Source organism: Girardinichthys multiradiatus, chromosome 22 (assembly GCF_021462225.1).
Source record: "Girardinichthys multiradiatus isolate DD_20200921_A chromosome 22, DD_fGirMul_XY1, whole genome shotgun sequence".
Lineage (NCBI taxonomy): Eukaryota > Metazoa > Chordata > Actinopteri > Cyprinodontiformes > Goodeidae > Girardinichthys > Girardinichthys multiradiatus.
In genome coordinates, this window is record NC_061814.1 from 16,992,633 (window position 1) to 17,011,335 (window position 18,703).

General features: G+C 40.5%; 1 protein-coding gene across 2 annotated transcripts in view; it reads right to left on the minus strand.

The window, feature by feature from the left end:
• Positions 1-18,703, minus strand: part of map3k21 (mitogen-activated protein kinase kinase kinase 21) — a 35,642-nt gene that overhangs the window by 3,189 nt on the left and 13,750 nt on the right. The window contains exons 2-9 of one of the 2 annotated variants that reach the window (XM_047351856.1): positions 13,831-14,011; positions 13,559-13,707; positions 11,792-11,967; positions 9,447-9,687; positions 9,243-9,365; positions 8,100-8,250; positions 2,454-2,548; positions 53-889 (exon numbers count right to left, since the gene is read on the minus strand). In XM_047351856.1, the coding sequence (XP_047207812.1) occupies positions 53-889; positions 2,454-2,548; positions 8,100-8,250; positions 9,243-9,365; positions 9,447-9,687; positions 11,792-11,967; positions 13,559-13,707; positions 13,831-14,011 (1,953 nt within the window). Of the gene's footprint in view, positions 1-52; positions 893-2,453; positions 2,549-8,099; positions 8,251-9,242; positions 9,366-9,446; positions 9,688-11,791; positions 11,968-13,558; positions 13,708-13,830; positions 14,012-18,703 lie in introns of both variants that reach the window. The other variant, XM_047351855.1, reaches the window with a different exon arrangement.

Here is an 18,703-nt window from a genome sequence, read left to right on the forward strand (position 1 = left end):
CAGATAAAACCATACATGCTAACTTCCCCACACTGTGGTCTGTGTGACTCACTGTTGTGGTTGGAGGTGTACTTCTTTCTGCGAAGACGTGTTCCTGTGTTGTGGTTGCTCTGCTCTGGGGGCTGAATCTGAGTTTGCACTGTTGTCTGAGTTTCAGCTGCCGTCTGAGTTTCAGCTGCCCTCTTGTTACTCTGGCTGTCAGCAGATGCTGCTTTGCCAGGTCTGGGTGGCTTCGTGTGGTGATTGTTCACCACAGGCTCGCCCTTTCCAGGACTAGACTCCAGCACCTCAGGCTCTGGCTGTAAGAGACATTTGGTGGAGTTGCACTCCATAATGGCTGACATTGAGACGAGGTTGACAGGCGGAGTGCTGGTGGGGTTTGATGATGTCTCTTCTTTGCGGGAACGACCACCCGGTGGCGAGGTGCTGCGGCGGAATCGGGCTGCACGCTGAAAGAGGCCCTCCTTCTTCTTCTTCTCCTTCTCCTCTTTTGGGGGCTCACAATCCTCAGGAGGGGCTGAGTTCTTGATGGCCTCCCTAATGTCATGACCGAGGACCACAGAAGCTAGCAGCGAGCCGCAGCCATACAACGCAAAGTCCGTCTTACGTCGACCTGATGGCCTCTTTAGACTGTTGGTGGGGGTCAGCTGTGGTGTTGTGGAGGTGGAGGAGGTGGAAGTGGTGGTGTAGGGGTCATCTGGCGTATCAGGAGGTCCTCCTGGGCCAACCCCAGCATCTCCTGATCCGCCGTTACCACTGGGGCTCTGAGGCTGCATCTCGTCCCTCCACAGAGGTAGGTCAATGTACACCTGGTTGGGGAACTTGAGCTGCTTTGGTTTGGAGCTGCCATCAGAGCATTCCTGGGGGAACGCTTCATCCCTACCTGCTCCTGCTGAAAACACAGAGATAAATCAACACATTAATATTATCCAAATCTCTTTCTACCATGTTCTGATATAACAGCCACAAATAATGATGTATTTAATAGTTTTTTTTTTCCATGATATACCAACACAAAGTAGTGACAATTGTGAATTGAAAGGAATGATTTTTATTTGCAAATATAGTTAATACTGTTTTATATATTTATTTTCAACTCTCCTCACTACAATTCCAGCTGCAGGTCTTTTTGTTTCTATGAGCATTGGACATTTTTGACGTTTCCTCCAATTCTTATTCACCAATTATTCCAAACCCAGCCTGATTAGACGAACAGAATCTGTGAACGTCAATTTTCAAGTCATGCCACAGAGTTTCAATGGCATTCAGGTCTGGACTTTGACTAGGTCACATGAGAGTGCCTCTAGCAGATTTTCTTCCAGGATTACTTCCAGGATTCTTTAGCGTCATCTTCGTTCTCGTCAGCTCTTACCATTGGTCATGGCCATCTTGCAGAAGCGCACCCATGATGCTGCTACCAGTATGTTTCCCTGTGGGTGAGGGGTGACGGTGTGTGCAGTATGGCTTTTAACATGTAAGTAAAAAGATCGGTTTTCATCTCATCTGACCTAAGCAACTTCTTCCACATGTTTAAAGTGTCCCCTTCTTGGCTTGTGGCGAAATGCAGCTATGATGTCTTGTGTTACAGCAGCAGCTTTCATTTTGCCACACTTCTATAAAGGCCATATGTGCAGAGATCATGGCTAGGTGTCCTGTCGACAGATTCTCACCACCTGAGCTGTGGATCTCTGCAGCTCCTCCAGCATTACCATGAGACTCTTTGTTGCATCTCTGGTTAATGCTCTCCTTGCCTGTCAGGGTAGGTGGGCAGCCACGTCTTGAGAAGTTTGGGGTTGTGCCGAACAGAGCGTTCGAGTTGTGAGTTCAGAGCTGGGGATATTGTCTTTTAATCAAAACATTTTCCTTCTGTTTTGGGATTATTTGCTAGTTTGGGTTGGTTTATGCAGCGGTTCTTTATGGTCACAGCAGGATATGGTGTTACGACTTCAAAATAGACTTTTAGTTCCAGCTTTTTGACCAAATAAATAAATTAAGCCATGTGTTTTGTTCTTGCACCATTTGACTCAAAAGGACTCAGGTTTCTGAACTCTGTTACAGTCTGGCTGTTGATCATAAACCGCTTCCATGGGCTTTATCGTCTCCATGTTACATGGAAATCCAGCCATTCAGAATACATCTAAACATTGTTGGAGGTGTGTTTTTTGAAGAGTACATTTTGGTTTTAATTAAATAAGAGCGTACAACAAGCAAACCAACACGGATCGGGAAACTGACCACGTCATGATCCTTTAGAAGAGAAACTACATCGTATTTCACAGAAAAGTCTGGCAGTAGCTTCAATCTGGTTCTTACCTGGTAAATATGAAGTACACCCCCAACCCCTTATATACTTACAAAGTAGAGTGAATGTAAAAAAATGAGTGTACCTTCTTTTCACCATGACTGTGTTTTGTCTACAAGTCCTCATAGCTTCTGATCAACTGTCAGCTCACCTTGTTCACCGAACAGAGCAGCAAGCGGGACAGACTTCTGGGACTTCAGCAAGCTGGTGGACCAGGGGTTGCTGCCGTCTGATAGAGGACGCACCCTGAAACCAAGGTAAGGTAAGTTTATTTATATAGGGCTTTTCAGCAACGAGACACTCAAAGCGCTGTACATACAATTACAATACAATCACAAAGCAAATAAACACAGATACAGACAGAAAAACAAATCAAATGATAAAATCAAACAACAGAGGTAATTTAAAAAAGTTAAATTAAATAAAGAGAATAGAATGATGGACAAGAAAATGAAAGGAAAATTGGACTGAAAACGTAATTAATCATGCCTTGATGGCCCAGTCAAAGGCCACTCTAAACAAATAAGTTTTTAATCTTGATTTAAAACAACTTAGGGTTTCTGCGTTTTTACAGTATTCTGGGAGTTTATTCCAGATTAGTTGAGCATAAGAACTAAAAGCTGCTTCTCCATGTTTGGTTCTGGTTCTTTAGAACCGGGGTGATGTGCTCCACTTTCTTAGTTCTAGTGAGGACGCGGGCAGCAGCGTTCTGGATCAATTGCAGCTGTCTGATCGACTTTTTAGGCAGACCTGTGAAGACACTGTTGCAGTAATCAATTCTACTACAGATGAACACATGAATTATTATTTCAAGGTTCTGCTGAGACATTAGTCCTTTAATCCTGGAGATGTTCTTTAGGTGATAGAAGGCCGACCTTGTTACTACCTTTAGGTGCCTCTCAAGGTTCAGGTCTGAGTCCATCACTACACCCAGGTTTTGAACCTGATTGGTGGTTTCTAGTATTAACTGAAGCTGTGTGCTAACTTTTAAACGCTCTTCCTTTGGTCCAAAGATTATTACTTCAATTTTGTTTTGATTCAGCTGAAGGAAATTTTGGCACATCCATGCATTGATTTCTTCTAAGCATTTACCTAGCACTTGAATGGGTTCATAGTGACCCTGGTGACATCATGTGTGTCGTGACATACCTGTGTGTCGTCTGCATAGTTATGATAACTTACATTGTTGTTTATTAAAATCTGAGTTAGGGGGAGCATGTAGATATTGAATAGGAGGGGCCCTAAGATGGACCCTTGGGGAACGCCACATGTGATTTTTGTGGTCTCTGATGTAAAGTTACCTACTGACACAAAAAAGTCCCTGTCCTTCAAGTAGGATTTAAACCAATCAAGTGCTGTACCAGACAGGCTGACCCAGTTTTCCAGACGCTCTAATAAAATTGAGTGATCAACAGTGTTGAATGCTGCACTAAGGTCCAATAATACCAGCACTGTGGTTCTTCCACAGTCTGCATTTATACGGATGTCATTGAACACCTTGACAAGAGCAGTCTCTGTACTGTGGTGAGCAGGAAGCCTGACTGGAAGACATCGAAGCGGTTGGTCGTTGTTAGGAAGTTGTTCAACTGTTGAAACACAGCTTTTTCAATAATCTTACTGATGAAGGGGAAGTTTGATATAGGCTTGTAGTTCTGCAGTAGCAGCTTGTCCAAATTGCTCTTTTTCAATAGAGGTTTGATAATAGCTGTTTTTAGGGCCTGGGTGAAAACACCTGACAAAAGGGACGTGTTTATTGTTTGTGTTAAATCAGATGTCATTACAGGCAAAGCTTTCTTAAGCAAAGCTGTGGGTAAAAGATCGAGACAGCAGGAAGAAGAGCTTAGTTGCTGTACGATTTCTTCTAAGATTTTGCAGTTTATTTGGTGAAATTGGGAAATTTTGTTAAAATCAGTTCTAGTTGGAGACAACATTGGTACTGGAGTTGATGTGCTGACTGCCTCTCTGATCTTTTGGGTTTTTTCAGTAAAGAATTTAGCAAATTCATTGCAGGCCCTGGTAGAGTGGAGTTCAGATGCTACAGTTACAGGAGGGTTTGTTAACCTGTTGACTGTGGCAAATAATGCACGAGCATTGTTAATGTGTTTGCTGATGATCTCAGAAAAGAAAGATTCCCTTGCATTTTTCAGTTGTAGGTTATATCTGTATAGTCTCTCTTTATAGATAATATAGTGAACTTGAAGTCCAGTCTTTTGCCACCTGCGTTCAGCTTTTCGACACTCCTTTTTTTCACTTCTGACTGGTGGAGCACTTCTCCACGGAGACATTTTCTTCCCAGAAATGACTTTCACTTTAATTGGAGCAAATGAATCAATGATGTCCGAGATTTTAGAATGAAAGTTATCTACCAGCTCATCTACAGTGTTACAGGGCAAAGTGGAGGTAGAAGAGTAAATCTGGTTAAAGGTTTCAGCAGCACCGTCCATAAAGATGCGTTTTCTTCTCATGTCTCTTTGGCAAACTGAGTCATTGCAGATGATGCTTTCAAAAATAACAGAAAAGTGGTCAGATAGAGCAACATCAGTTACAGACACCTTGGAAATGTTTAGACCCTTAGTGATGATCAAGTCCAAAATATGTCTCTGTTTGTGCATTTGCTCTTTAACATGTTGAGTCAAACCAAAATTTCTAAGAGTGTCACATAGATCTATTGTACTTCTGTCTTCAGGATTGTCCATCTGAATGTTGAAGTCTCCCACAATAATTAAACAGTCATAATCAACACATATCACAGATAAAAGCTCATTAAAATTACTGATAGAGTTTGTTTTGGATTTAGGAGGCCTGTAAATATTCAAGAACATGGTTCAGACCGGGCTCTTTACCTGGAGAGCCAAATATTCAAAAGAGTCAAATTTGCCCAGAAATACTTTTTTACACTTTATTAAATCTTTAAACAAAGTGGCCGCCCCTCCACCTTTTCTTTACTGTTTGCTCTCACAAAGAAAATTGTAGTTTGGAGGCGTCACCTCTATCAGAATGGGAGCTTCATTTAATTCATGTAACCATGTTTCTGTTAAAAACATAACATCAAGATCGTGGTCAGTAATGAAGTCATTGATTAAAAATGATTTACCAAACAGAGATCTAATGTTCAGTAAAGCCAGTTTATATGACTTAGTTGCTGATATTAACTCTGTGTCTGGTTGTACCTGACAGTTTATGGCTTTTGTTGATAGTTTATTATTTTATCTCCTCCTTTTGGCTTTGATCTTTCTGGCACGTATAAGCACAGAGATTTTACAACTATCTCCTATTAGGGGCCCAAGTTTTTCCTGGACATGCTCATTTCTGATAGTTACCACTGGGGCCCAGACTGTATCACAGAGAAGTGATTTGAAGGTCCTGATTAGGAGGAGATAGATTAGGAGGTGGTGGAGCTCTGCGGCATTTGGAAGATGTTGGCTTAGTAGTAGGGCCTTGGCCACGGGGGGTGTTGAATGGAGAAGATGTCAGAACCATTTGGGTCCCGATTTTAAGAGCTCCTTTCATGTTCTCAGAATCCAGTAAAGCAAAAAGCGGGCTCAGTGGGGATATGGGAGAGTTCTGTGAAGTCTGGGTCTGGGTTTGGGGGGTATAATGGGGGGGTCCACTTCTCCTGTGGATTTTGACGGGGTGACCTTTTGTGATGACCTCTCTTTCTCAGCCAACTGGCTGATTGTTTCTGCTGGAGTTGTTGGAGGCAGCGTTATCATTGTTGTTGATACTCCATGTTCTCTACTGAAGGTCGAAGCTGCTGGCGGATTATTTACTGAATAGAAGAGATTAGATGTGAGACGTCTGGCTCCTGGCTTGTTCAAACAGAAACCATCTTGCTTGAGTCTTTTTTTCCCAAAAAATATTAAAGTTGTCGATGAAGTTCACAGGTGTGGTGACATGTTTTTTTCAACCACTTATTAATCATCAGAAGTCTGGAAAAAACCTCATCTCCACAGAAAATCGGTGCAAAGGGTCCGCTGAGAAACATCTTGATATTGAGACCTCTAAAAATATTCAGAAGACAAGTGAAATCCTCCTTCAATCCTTCTGTTTTTTTTCTTAGCCACGTCATCCATGGCTCCACAGCGTATAATAAGGTGTTCTAGAGACGGGCGGTTTTCTGTAATTGCAAGAATATTCTCAGAGATATCAGAGACCACGTTACTGGTACCAATCATAACTTCTGTGTTTTTCTTGTTGCAGAAGTTTTTAATCCCATCCACAGCTGTGTTGCCCACTATTAGGTTTCTTGGTCCGGTGGGGCGCTTTTTCTCTGGCAGCTTAGGAGAAGACTGTTTAGAATGAAGGTTGTTCTCAAACCTTTTATTGTTCTCAGAAGATGGATAATTTTCCTGGTTTTCGTTCTTTAGTGGAGCAAATCTGTTTTGGAGGGGACCTCCATTATTTCCAGCTGTCTCACTCATATCAGTTGTTGTGACAGCAGCTCGCTGTCGAAGTCTCCTTTTCCCGGGGGAAACGGGGGCATTTCTCTGTAATTCTGACCATTCTAATTTATTTAATTGCTGAGATCTTCCAGTGAGTCGTCCACCTTGATTTTTTGGGCATGCCCCTAAAACATGCCAGGAGGGTCTGCTGGTAGGTTTATTCTCAGTGTTCTGATTGCCGGCTGAGTCATTGAGCTGGCTGTCACTGTTTTGGATCACAGGCAGAGTTGAATCATCGCTGTACCCCATATTCACCCACATATTCACTTCTAGTCGATGGATTTTCATCTCCAAAACAGCCAATTTCTGTAAATGTTTGTCGAAGTCCTCTGTGGTGAAGGGAGGCATTTTGTGCTGATTAGCTGGCGTCAACTTGTCCTGCTTTCGAGTTCAATTATAAAAACATCAAAATCCTTTAAAAAAAAAAAAAGATAATAATAATAATAATCCTTGGGAGTCGCTGGTAAGAAGTTGTTTTAGTCCAATATTTCCGTAATTTTGGCTAAGAGATAAAAAGTTAGGAGTAAAAGAATGCAAGCAAGCAGGGAGCTTAGGAGAAAAGCGTCTGAGCAGGCAGAGAGGTGGAAGCAAAAGCACAGGTTTCCAACACCGCAGGGTCACAGATCCCTGAATAGGCTAAATGTGTCATATTTTATTTATAACATTTTTTATAACTTCCCAGACAAATAAATGCTCCCACCTTTCCACTTTATTCATAAAAAACTGCTCTAAATTAAATCAGATTGAAGATAAGGTTCAGAGAAAATTGTTCTGTAAAATGAAACACGTTTGGAGCCAGCTGCAGAGCAGAGCAGTTTGCAGCACTGTTACCTTGCATTAAGAAAGTCCTCGGTTTGAATCCCGGCCAGGGGTCTTGCATGTTCTTCCCTGTGCATGAGTGGGTTTTCTCTGGGTACAGCAGCTTTCCCACAGTCCAACAACATGGATGTTAATTGGTCTGCCTCAATTGGCCTTAGGTATGAGTGAGTGCATGCAGGCATGGTTGTTTGTCCTGTGTGTCTCCATCATGCCCCGTTATGAGCCGGAAACACGTCCAGAGTTTACCCTGCCTCTCGCTCAGGGACCACTGGAGATCCCAGCCCCCATGTGACACTAAAGGATGGGCGGGTATGAATAATGGATAGATGGATGTTTGGAGGTCTAAAGGTTTAAGTGGTCAGAAATGAATTTGGTTCCTAATCGTGTCACAGACACTCCATTGGCTTTGTGATAAACTGACCTTCAGGTTAATGCAACTTATGAAAAATGTTTAGGAACAGGAACCAAACGATCCAAATACTTAACTGAGACTGAGGCTTATAAATCTGCAACCTGGGTCTGTGTGTACGTCTTACCTCTCAGCAGCAGCAGGCCTTTCTTTGCTCTGTCCTGAACTGGGACCCCAGGTTCTTCCTTTCTTCTTGATTCCTTTTTTCACTTCATCAAACTCCTCCGGCCTGAAGGGGGTGCTGCGGCCCCATGTACGGTTGCTCTCATCTTGAGTAACTGTTGACAGGCATTTCTAGTTACTACAGATGCAAACAGCTGCACAATATTGTTGTTCTATAGCATCCTGATGGGTCTGTCCTCTTAACTCCTGTCCTTACATAAGCTTGATTCAGTTTTCAGGAACTAATCTGATTAATTTAAAGTGTCTATCATAGGTTTAACTACCTCTTTTTGTTGATTGCATTTTACTACAAAGGATATACCTTGACCCCCTTTATAACGATTAAAAATAAATAATTAAAACTAATTAACACAGAATAAATAAGTCTTTAATCACTTTAACTATAAACTTTGTTTAAAAAAAGATTAAAAATGACTTTACAGTCTAGTCATACCTTCAAATCTCTCTCTGTACCCATTCAGTTTAATTTGTTTTAATTTTAATGAAGGAAAACATAAAATAAAAGTAACTAAAACCTAAAATTGTGATAAAACCTTTTTTTTTTTTCCAATGGTGGCCAGACAGGATTTATCCAACGCTGCAGCTCAAAACACTAAATAAGTAAAGAAATATTTGGAAAACTAACACCAGCATATTTAATTTCAAAAACGTAATTATTCATTGAAACATGCACCCAGCAGAAAAAGCTTCTGGTTGATATCTGTTCCAAAACGTTTCCGTTTCCATATCAAATCATCTCGGTCAGCACTGATCCAGCGGATCTGCTCAACAATCCTCCTGCTCAGTCTGAATGTTTTCACCTAACAGAAATGCACAGGAGGAATTTGTTGCAGTTATTACAAGGGGGTTAGCGTGACTGTTTAAACAACGACGACTGACTGCATGCAGTTCTGCCTTTCTCCTCTTGGTTTAAAAAAGCATCCTCCTGTTCAGTTCTCATAACCCTCTCGAACAATTGATATGATTTGTTTTTGTTTTGTGGTTTCATTTTTTAATAAGAAGATCCGAGTACATCCAGGCAGCACAATTAGTCTTTAAGCTTTCCGACTTTATATGAGGAAGCTTGATGAAGACAAAGTGAACTCACGTTGAATGGCTCGCAGCCGGGGGATGAGCGTGGGACTGCTGGGAGGAGACGAGCTGGTGCTGTGGAGGCTGCGCCTCTTGTCCATAGAAGGTGACGCCTGCACTGTTATCTTGTGTTGGAAGTCTGCAAGATGAAACATGAACATGCAGATGGGTGTAATACAGCTACGAAAATCTCAAAGGATTTACTGAGATTTACTCTCACCTGAGGGCAGACTGATGCGGTTTCCGTCCTTCAGTTTAAGGCGGGAACGTTTGAATTTGCCTTTCCTCTTCTTCACATTGGGCTTGTCCTTGTTGAGCTGGAAAATGAGGATGTTGAGCTCCCTCTCCAAAACGTTGATCTCTCGCTCAGCCAGCTGCTGCTCACGACGCTTCAGCAGCTCTTCCTGAGACTTCTGCTGCAGGGCGGCCCGCGTCAGCTCCTCTTCCCTGGAGCAGAGCTCCTGCAGAAGACAATGTCTGAGCTGAGGACTATCCTGCCTGATTCAAAGCTAAAGAGTTACATGATCAAAGCAAAGAAATACAGTACAACAGACTGTACTGGTACATCCCTAAAACAACTGACATCTGTTCAATTAAAGGGGAGAAAAATGCTGTTATAAGGGGCAAGAAGGGTTCAGAAAAGCTCTAAAATGAAAAAAAAAACGATTATAACTGGAAATGGTGACTGGAATTTGGTAAATTTCACATTGACTTTTAGTGGTGATTGGCTGGCCAGAAACTTAAAAATCTAATTATTTACCAATCAGTGAATGCACAATATGTAAGAGCTACCTCACTGAGCTTACTACAACACTCTTCTGTGAGGACACTGATACTGAGAAAAGAAGCGTTTGATACTTCCAGTATCACTGAGGTGTGTAAGAATGAAGTCAGAAGAAGCACAGGCTACAAGAGAGAGCTGGGCTCTCAACTGATAACAGCACAGCTAAAGGTATGACAACAAAGCTGCTTTGTTTTATCCTTTTATGTGTTGAGTCTCTGTTTATTATTGAACATGCTGGATTTGGAAATGTTGGCAGGTTTATTGAAATCATAAAGTTAAGGTAAGGATCCATATTAAGTAAGGAATACACACAGAATACAGTTTTAGTATTGCTAGATGCGCTAACTGCTAACATAAGATGGTAAAGCAAGTTTAAAATCTGAACTCTTTACAATATTGTTTTTGTTTTAAAATATTAATAAACCCCTGTGACCCAGTGACTACTTTGAATGTAAATAACTAATCATCAGTCATGGCAGGAAGGAAACAAAGATATTCTGAAAGCTGTTCCTGTATCTTATTTTATGGTTATTGAATACAAATCGTAACAATCTAAAATAGAAATCAGCTGGTCAACTTTATAAAAAACATGGATCCAAAAATTGGCCACAAATTCAAATTCAATTCTGCCTGATTTTAAAGATGCTTGTACTAAAAATATCAGAAGAAGTAAAGATTAAACAAAATGTATTTACTGTGATCGCCTTCAAGCCAAAATCAAACTGACAACGCAGGTGTGAATCAAATTACAGGATTACACAGTTAAAGCAGTAAAGTACTTTCTTAAAAACGTATTTCTTGAATAATATAAGACATGAGAAGAGGTCTCAATGGATTACTTTCTGGTCCTAACTTTAAGTCTTAGGTGTTACATTTTCTCTTGCGCTGACAGTACCTTTATTCTCTTAGTACAGATCAGAAACAGTGCAAAGACAACACAGTCCTTGAAGGGGGATAAAGTGCTGGATGTAATAGATAACTGCACCAATAACATGTTGGCTGCAGGAGATCAGTGCTTACTGCTACGTGGCTCCCAGTTTTTTTCCTATTTTTCTCCTAATTCCTCCCTGCTGAGTAATTATAATCCTTACTAGATGACTTCAGTAAGGCAGCTTTACCATCAAACCCCGTCAGCCACCCACCTAGACGCAGATTACTGTGGGATGTTTGCAGGAAATCTGCTATAACCATTAACAATACAGCAAGTAATCCTGTGAAATTAGTACTAGGAAGATGGTTAGCCAAAAACAAAAACTACTGAGAGTTTGAACCAATAATATATCAGACTAAATTAAAAAATAAAACCCATTCGCCTAGATAAGGAGAAAGAAAAACTATTTAAGGTTCTTAGAAACACAACCCATGTGGGGTTCTGTTCAGTATTTGTTGACTGGGTCTTTACTGATCCTGTTTCTGTAACGCTAATTCACCCCCACTTTAAGCCAGCAACGGTTCACTTAAACCGAAAGCAGATTAAGGTCTTAACCAGGGGGAAGTACGCTGAAGCACCACGGCGATGATGACTGTGTGTTAAACACGCAACAAGCTCATCAACTGAAAGTAACCAATCAGGGTTTTTAGTCTGGAAAATCTGCCCACAGAAGGGTAAATGTTGATTATGTTGGAGTTTATATGTCGGCATTTACAGGCAGCAGAGAGTATTGAAGGAGGTCCATTGCTTAAGATGAAAGCCTCAAGTTCCCACACAGGGCGAGGCAGAGATCATTATTGCTTTCAGGTCCACAATTAGATGTTTTTTTTTTTTTTTACTCCTGCCACACCTTCTCTTTGGTCCTGAGCTCATCAAACATCTCCTGTATCTCCACCCGCCAGTCGTCCTGCATGCTGTGGAAGGAGTCCTGAGGCATGGTGGCCATCACTGCCTCTTCGATGGCTGACAGCTGCTCCAGGATGCAGGAGAAGGAGGGACGAACATGAGGGTCCTGGTCCCAGCACTCTACGGGACAAGAAACAGATTGACTCGGGTCAATAAATCTCAATCTCTGACAACACACATTTATCAACCACCTCTTTATCTCTATAAATAGGTTCCGTCATGGTATGGTAGAACAAAAGTTATGGAGAACACCACGTTCAGCAGACTAAGAGCAAAGTGACGGGTCACAGCTCATCAGGCGGACTGATACAGCAGGCATCGCAAATGAACAGGATATTAGTGTAGAAGTGACAAACTTAACAAAAGTCTCTTGTGAAAGTGTCAACAGTTCATATCTAACGCACCGCTGAATAAAAGATTACAGTGGCATCCTCGTGTCATAACTTAATATGTAATAAAATTAACAGTATATTTATGTAGTTTTCGTACAGTGTTGACATCTTTTAAATAAGCCACTAACCGGCTGTGCATCTCAACAAATGCACAGTTATAATAAAAACACAGCTGGACAACAAAGTTTGGATTTTCTCTGCAAGATTTCACAAAAACCTAAAGTCTTTTCTGAGTACACTTACGAAACAAGCAATGATTTCCACAGATCCAGGTTAGTATCTGTAGACTAACAGTAATCAGAGAGAACGCAGAGTTAAAGCAAGTTAAAAGAGGGTCACAGCTGGCTTTAGTAAACCCTATGCTGGAAAGAAACCTTTTGCAAATTATAATGTAGTTTATGAAGCCTTTTATTATTGTCTGTTGGACTTCTTTCCTGAGGAATATAACACAGATGAAGAAGAATGTGAAGAACAGACATTCATTGGCTCAGCTTACCTTTGCTTTAGCCAGAATTTGACAATGACGGGTGCTAATTGAGAGGGCGAAGCTGCAGCAAATGCTGACAATAAAGGTCTTCAGAACTTCAACTAGTCTAAATACACTTACATTTATATCTGAATTTCCATATGCCATTGCCATATTCTGCTTGTTCTGTTGCGTCAATAAATTAGGTGACATGCTAGTATGATGACAGTGCATGCACTTTTAACATGCATACAAATCCTTTGTGGTATACAGAACGGACAAACAACACGTTACCCAAACAACTTCAGGATGAAGAATGGTGTAAAAGCCATGTTTTATTTCCGTTTCCGTCCGATGTTGACTGAACTGTGCTGGTACAGGCTGCAGGTATAGTGGGGCTAACTGGTAGTACTAGGCTCATCAGTCTGCAGAAAGATTCGATTTGGTGGTAGCGAAACTGAAATTAACCCGTATCCTGAATCCAGCTAAAGGTGAGCTAGGAGTTCTTTTAGAGAAACTGGATCACTTTTGATCAGCCTTAGTTTACGATCTGAAATACTAAAGACAAATACAGCTGATCAAAGGTGGTCAGCTTTCTTTAAAATCAGTAAAACAAAACTGCTTTACATGTTGCTAAATCAGAAGGTACAAGATTTTTGCAGGTCCTGGCTGGAAGTAATAAGTTATTACTTATAATAATAATATTTATAAGTAATAAAATAAGTTGAAAAACCGAAAGAAGGATTGGTTTTATGGAGGACTAACTATATCTAAACTTTGTTTAATTTCACAGCGAAGTCTGGCAAGAAACAAATGGCCTAATATAACTTTGAATGAATTTGGCTGTAATTACCTTCCATTAGCTTGGCGAAGGGTTCAGGGCAGGTGGAGGGGATTGGAAGTGTTAACTTATTTACAGCAACACCATAAGCAACAGCCAGACCATCAATCCCTCGGTAGGGGACCTCTCCTGTTAACAGCTCCCACAGCAGGACTCCATAACTGATGGATGGCAAAAAAAAAAAAAAAAAAAAAAAAAAAAAAAAAAGATGAAGTCAATAAAACACAGAAAAAGTTCTCCACACGAAGAATGAGATGCTGTGTGTAGTCTCCCTATTATCGTACCTCCACACATCGCTGCCTTTGGAGAAGAGAGAGGACTTGATGACCTCAGGGGCCATCCAGGAGTAGGTGCCTGCAGCTGACATTTTTGTGGTTTTGTGCCACTCCCTTGCCAGGCCAAAATCCGTGATCTTCAAGGTCTTCCTCCCGATGTCATCATTCTCAATCTTTTCAAGTAATAAAACTAGAAGAAAAAAAAAGAAGGTAATACAACAGAGTGGGGTTACAGCCAAAATAAAACGTAGCTGAAGTGAGACTTTCACACATTCACCAAAATTAAATTGAGTGGATTTCCAGGTCAATTTCCTCTTACAGAGGTGTTCAATAACCTGCTCTTTGACAGCACTTTATACACAAAATATTACAGAATTATACTTGTTTTGTTTAAAAAGGACAAACAATTATGATATTTTAAATCGCAGAATAAAAATTCAATGGAAAACACGTCAGAGTTCCAAACTATGTTACGTATCTGAAAGTAAACTTGGACATATCACAATACAGCCATGCATTCAGACTCCAGCGTTCCTACACAATCCTTATGTCAAAACCACAGACCGAAAATTCTCATTTTTACACCTTAAACATAAAACTGTTGATAATTTTACATTGGATGAATTAATAATCAAGAAAACGATGGATGGATGGATCTTGCAATCAACTAGATAGGACATCTGGAAATACAAATAACTACTGTATCTTTCTCTGTTTATCCACATATAAAACATACTTAAACTCCAAAGGTTTCCAGATTTTGAAGGAACCCTGAGATTCACAGTTAACGTCTGATTGATTTTTTAGACAGCACCGTAAAGTCCCTGTCCTCAGGTCCTAAAACTGTTCAGCACATTAAAGACAGAAGTCTGCTGGAAATACAACAGCTGAAGAGAAAGCAAAGCCACAGAGAAGCCACGGCCCACGGACATACTGCATGAAGTCAAGACCATCCGTACCATCGGATGGGAAAAAGCAGCGACTCACACACATGCACCTGTTTACAAGTAGTGTAGTGTAGTGAGTTATCCTGTTCACCAAGTTCACATTTCCTCAAACTAAGTCGAAAAAAAGGCTAATGAATAGATGCTACCATAAAAACCTGTTTTTGTCCAAATACTGCAACAGGACAGGATGAATTTAACTAGGTTTGGTCCTGATTCTGAACCTGTTCTGTTCACCCAACTAAATATCATCACATTTAAGGGAAAAACATAGTTATGCAGGAAAAAGTCACCACATCGAACTGTTTAATATGTTCTGCTCTCCAGTTACTTTAATGCAGCTACAAACTGACTAAACTATTCTCCTCTATCATCTTGCGATGAGATGAACCAACCAACTGTTCACACAATATGCAACACCATCTTGTCTTGATCAAAATCTGAGGAGTTTCCTATAGTTGTAATAATTAGATATCACAGCACTGATCAATAATGCAGTCAATAAAACACTTTTAATTCCTCAGACCTAAAGCAAAAGCTGAGAATATCTTGTTTATACTGAAAAGCACCCTGCAACTTAATAAAGAAAGAGGATCAAAAAAAGCTTTAAAAACTACAAAATAAAAAATATCATGCATTAGCATACATGTTACTTGTTACTTTAGTTAGAAAGTGGCTCCTCTGACTGCTTGGACCATATGATTGGGCATCACTGCAGTCCCCCACCCACTGCTGCACACTGCCAGTGAGATGGCTGAAAAACAGACTAGGACTTTTGCCCTTACTTACATTTAAGACAAATATGACTAGAAATCTTTCTATCTGCATCAAGGACAGAGGGTAACGGTGTGGAAACTAAACTAGCATCACCGTTAAGCAAATAATTATTGAACGGAAATTAAAGCTGTCACAAACCACAGGCAGCTTGCCTGTTAAAATACCTGAGCAGATAGCCTAACTAATTCCCCAGCTAATATCAGCTGGTTATACACATCAGGTTTAATATCTGCTGTGAGCTTTGCTTTAATCAAGTTTTCCCGTTTCATTTTACAATAAACCTTCTTGGAGTGCTAAATAACCCACCTCTGATCTCGTGATACTCTTGATTTCTTTTCACATTTGTTTTAACTTCTGCCAAACACTCCTCACATTACAAACTGTCCCACTTCATGGCTTTACGCACAGACCTATCACTAACAGCCAAGCTGTGTTGATTCTACAAAGCAAACAACAGCGGAGCTGAAATGTAAACCTAAATCTTCCTCAAAGTCACACCGGAGTTATTTTTAAAATCCAAGTGACAAACAAAACACCCCGGGACATTTTAGTTCTCAGTTATGATAATCAGAAAATGTTTTCTTGAAAAGGTGTTAAGACTTGAGTTTGTTCAACTATTGTGTTGCGATAAAATGAAAAGTTGGAATGTTTCACACTTAAATGCAACATTGAAACAATTTCCAAAGAGAAATATTTGCTTGCAGCTTGTAACAATGACCCTGCATCAGTTGGGTTTCATCACTCACTAATCTTGAACTTACTGCTCCACATCTGTGCACAACACACACACAAAAACCCTCAACCAATCACCCTCATTTTATTCCCTTCCTTAAAGCCGGTTGATTTTTAATGTGCTGATTATAAATCCTGCTTCTTAACTAAAGAGTCAGCCTGAACCAATCAGTCAACCGATGTCAGCGGGCAGCACAGGAGGCCCGGCACTGCCCTACAGAACAGATAGCCTGTTCAGAAATGGACTGTGACCTTGGGCTGAGAGCAAAACACTGAAACTAACAAGCAGAACTGCCTCACTTAAAAAATGTGAACTACCATAACATAAAACACTGTTAAACTATAACACTATAACATTTAGCCACAGTTTATAGCTGTTAATTTTCTGATCTGAACCAGATTAGACTTTGATCACCAAACTTGACCAAAAGATAAAATATTTTAAAGGAAAAATGCATTTGATTGAACTAGTGTTGACATGATCCAGATTTGCCAAACTTGCAAACTAACAGTACCTGCACCACGTTTAACAAACTACACTTTAAACCACTAAGAAAAATACATTAAAATCCTTTCACCCTCACAGAAAACAGTAAAGCACCTGCTGAGTAATCTGCAAACATTAGGAAAACATCAGGACTCTATTACTGATGAGCTGATGGCATCGGCAGAAAGCAAGATCAATACAAAGGAAGCTGTAAGACGTTCACTGAAGAAAACATAAACGCAACATTGTGGTTCTTGCTCCCATGTTTCACGAGCAGAACCCAAAGATCCAAGACTTTTTTTCTATGCGCACAAAATATTTCTCTGACATATTGATTAGAAATCTGTAAATTTGTGTTAGTTAGAATTTCGCCGAGATGATCCATCCACCTCGCAGGTGCGGCATATCAAGATCCTGATTAGACAGCATGATTATTGCACAGGTTTGCCTCAGGCTGGCCACAATAAAAGACTGCTCAAAAACATGTGGTTTTATCACACAGCTGAATACCACAGGTTGGTGCATCTGTCACACTGAGGGACCAAAGACCACCAATACAAACTCACGACTGGAGATTTTCTTACGCTAACAGCCAATAGGTGTAAAACCGGCTTTATAGAGCAGCATCACAGCATACCTGTTTTTGCCTCGCAATACTGTTGGTGCAAAAAGAAAAATAAGTAACTCTCGTTGAGTCGCTGCTTATGGCTACTGTTTAGAGCTGCTACGTAACGGCACTTTAGCAGCATTTCAGTTGGAACTTGTAATGCAAAACCAAATGGGAGACAGTAGCAGAAGAAAGTGGGGTTTCCCCATCCTCTGACTCTTCAAACAAATTAAATGGTCAACTATTCACGCCAGCTTACAATCACATCAAGTTTAAAGCTGTGATTCAATTGTCACACCTTTCCAATAATAGTGTTGCTAAAATATTTCCATTTCAATATTCCAAACTTTGCAGACTCAGTTTATAATCTTTTTTCACAATTTATGAAACAACAGTGCTCAAGATGGCTTCCAATTCAGCAAAGGGTTAAAGGACCTTTTCACTATTTACCTGGATTATAGACAATCAGTGATAATAGAAAAAAATATATATAATAGGAAAAGACAGTTGACTGTCATTGTAGCAACTGCTGGTCTGGGCACGGTTTACCCAGACCCTGGTGCGGTTCCCTTGTAGTGTGAATGTGTGCCGTTCTTAGCGTACCATACAATGTGAGATAAGACCACCGCATTTGAGTAGAAGAAGAAGAAGAAGAAAAACAAGGTAAGAGCGCCATACCGATTTTATTAAAGAGTCTGAAAATGTCTCGTGGGGCTACGCAGAGTAGTTAAGAGGAGCAAGCGCACAACCACATTAAAAAAACCCAAGTAGCAACAGAAACTCAATGAGACGGACTTTCTTCTTCGTGCTTTTTGTTTTTCTCGATCAGCGCAATATTGGAGCAATACTGTCCCCCAAAGCAATCTGTTGCAACTGCATGACTTTGTTTGGCCCGGTCTAAAAATCTGTGTGTGAAAGCAAACTGAGCCAACTGAAGGTGTAAACGTTCTCACTTTTACCGACTCCTGGACCAGACCAGTAGTGTGAATGTGCCCTTAAATACAGATCGTTTAAATCACCGCCTGTGATCATTAATATCTTTAATTTCCCAAATTCCACCTAAAACAGGAATTTCAATGTTGTTTTGGCATCTGAGCCGGACCTAGTTCGAGAACCTTGGGTTCGGTAAAATGCGCTTCAAGTTTCCAGAAATTTACATTTTACTTTTAGATATTGGAGTAAGATATAAAAACCTGAAAACAAAAACTTTTTCCAAAGCTCAATTTTTATTTTTCTATCAATATCCAGGAATAGAAAATAATTCATTTCCATACTTTTCAAGACTGCCTAGGAACCCCGAAACAGTGAAGCAAGATAAGATGAAGGGACATACAG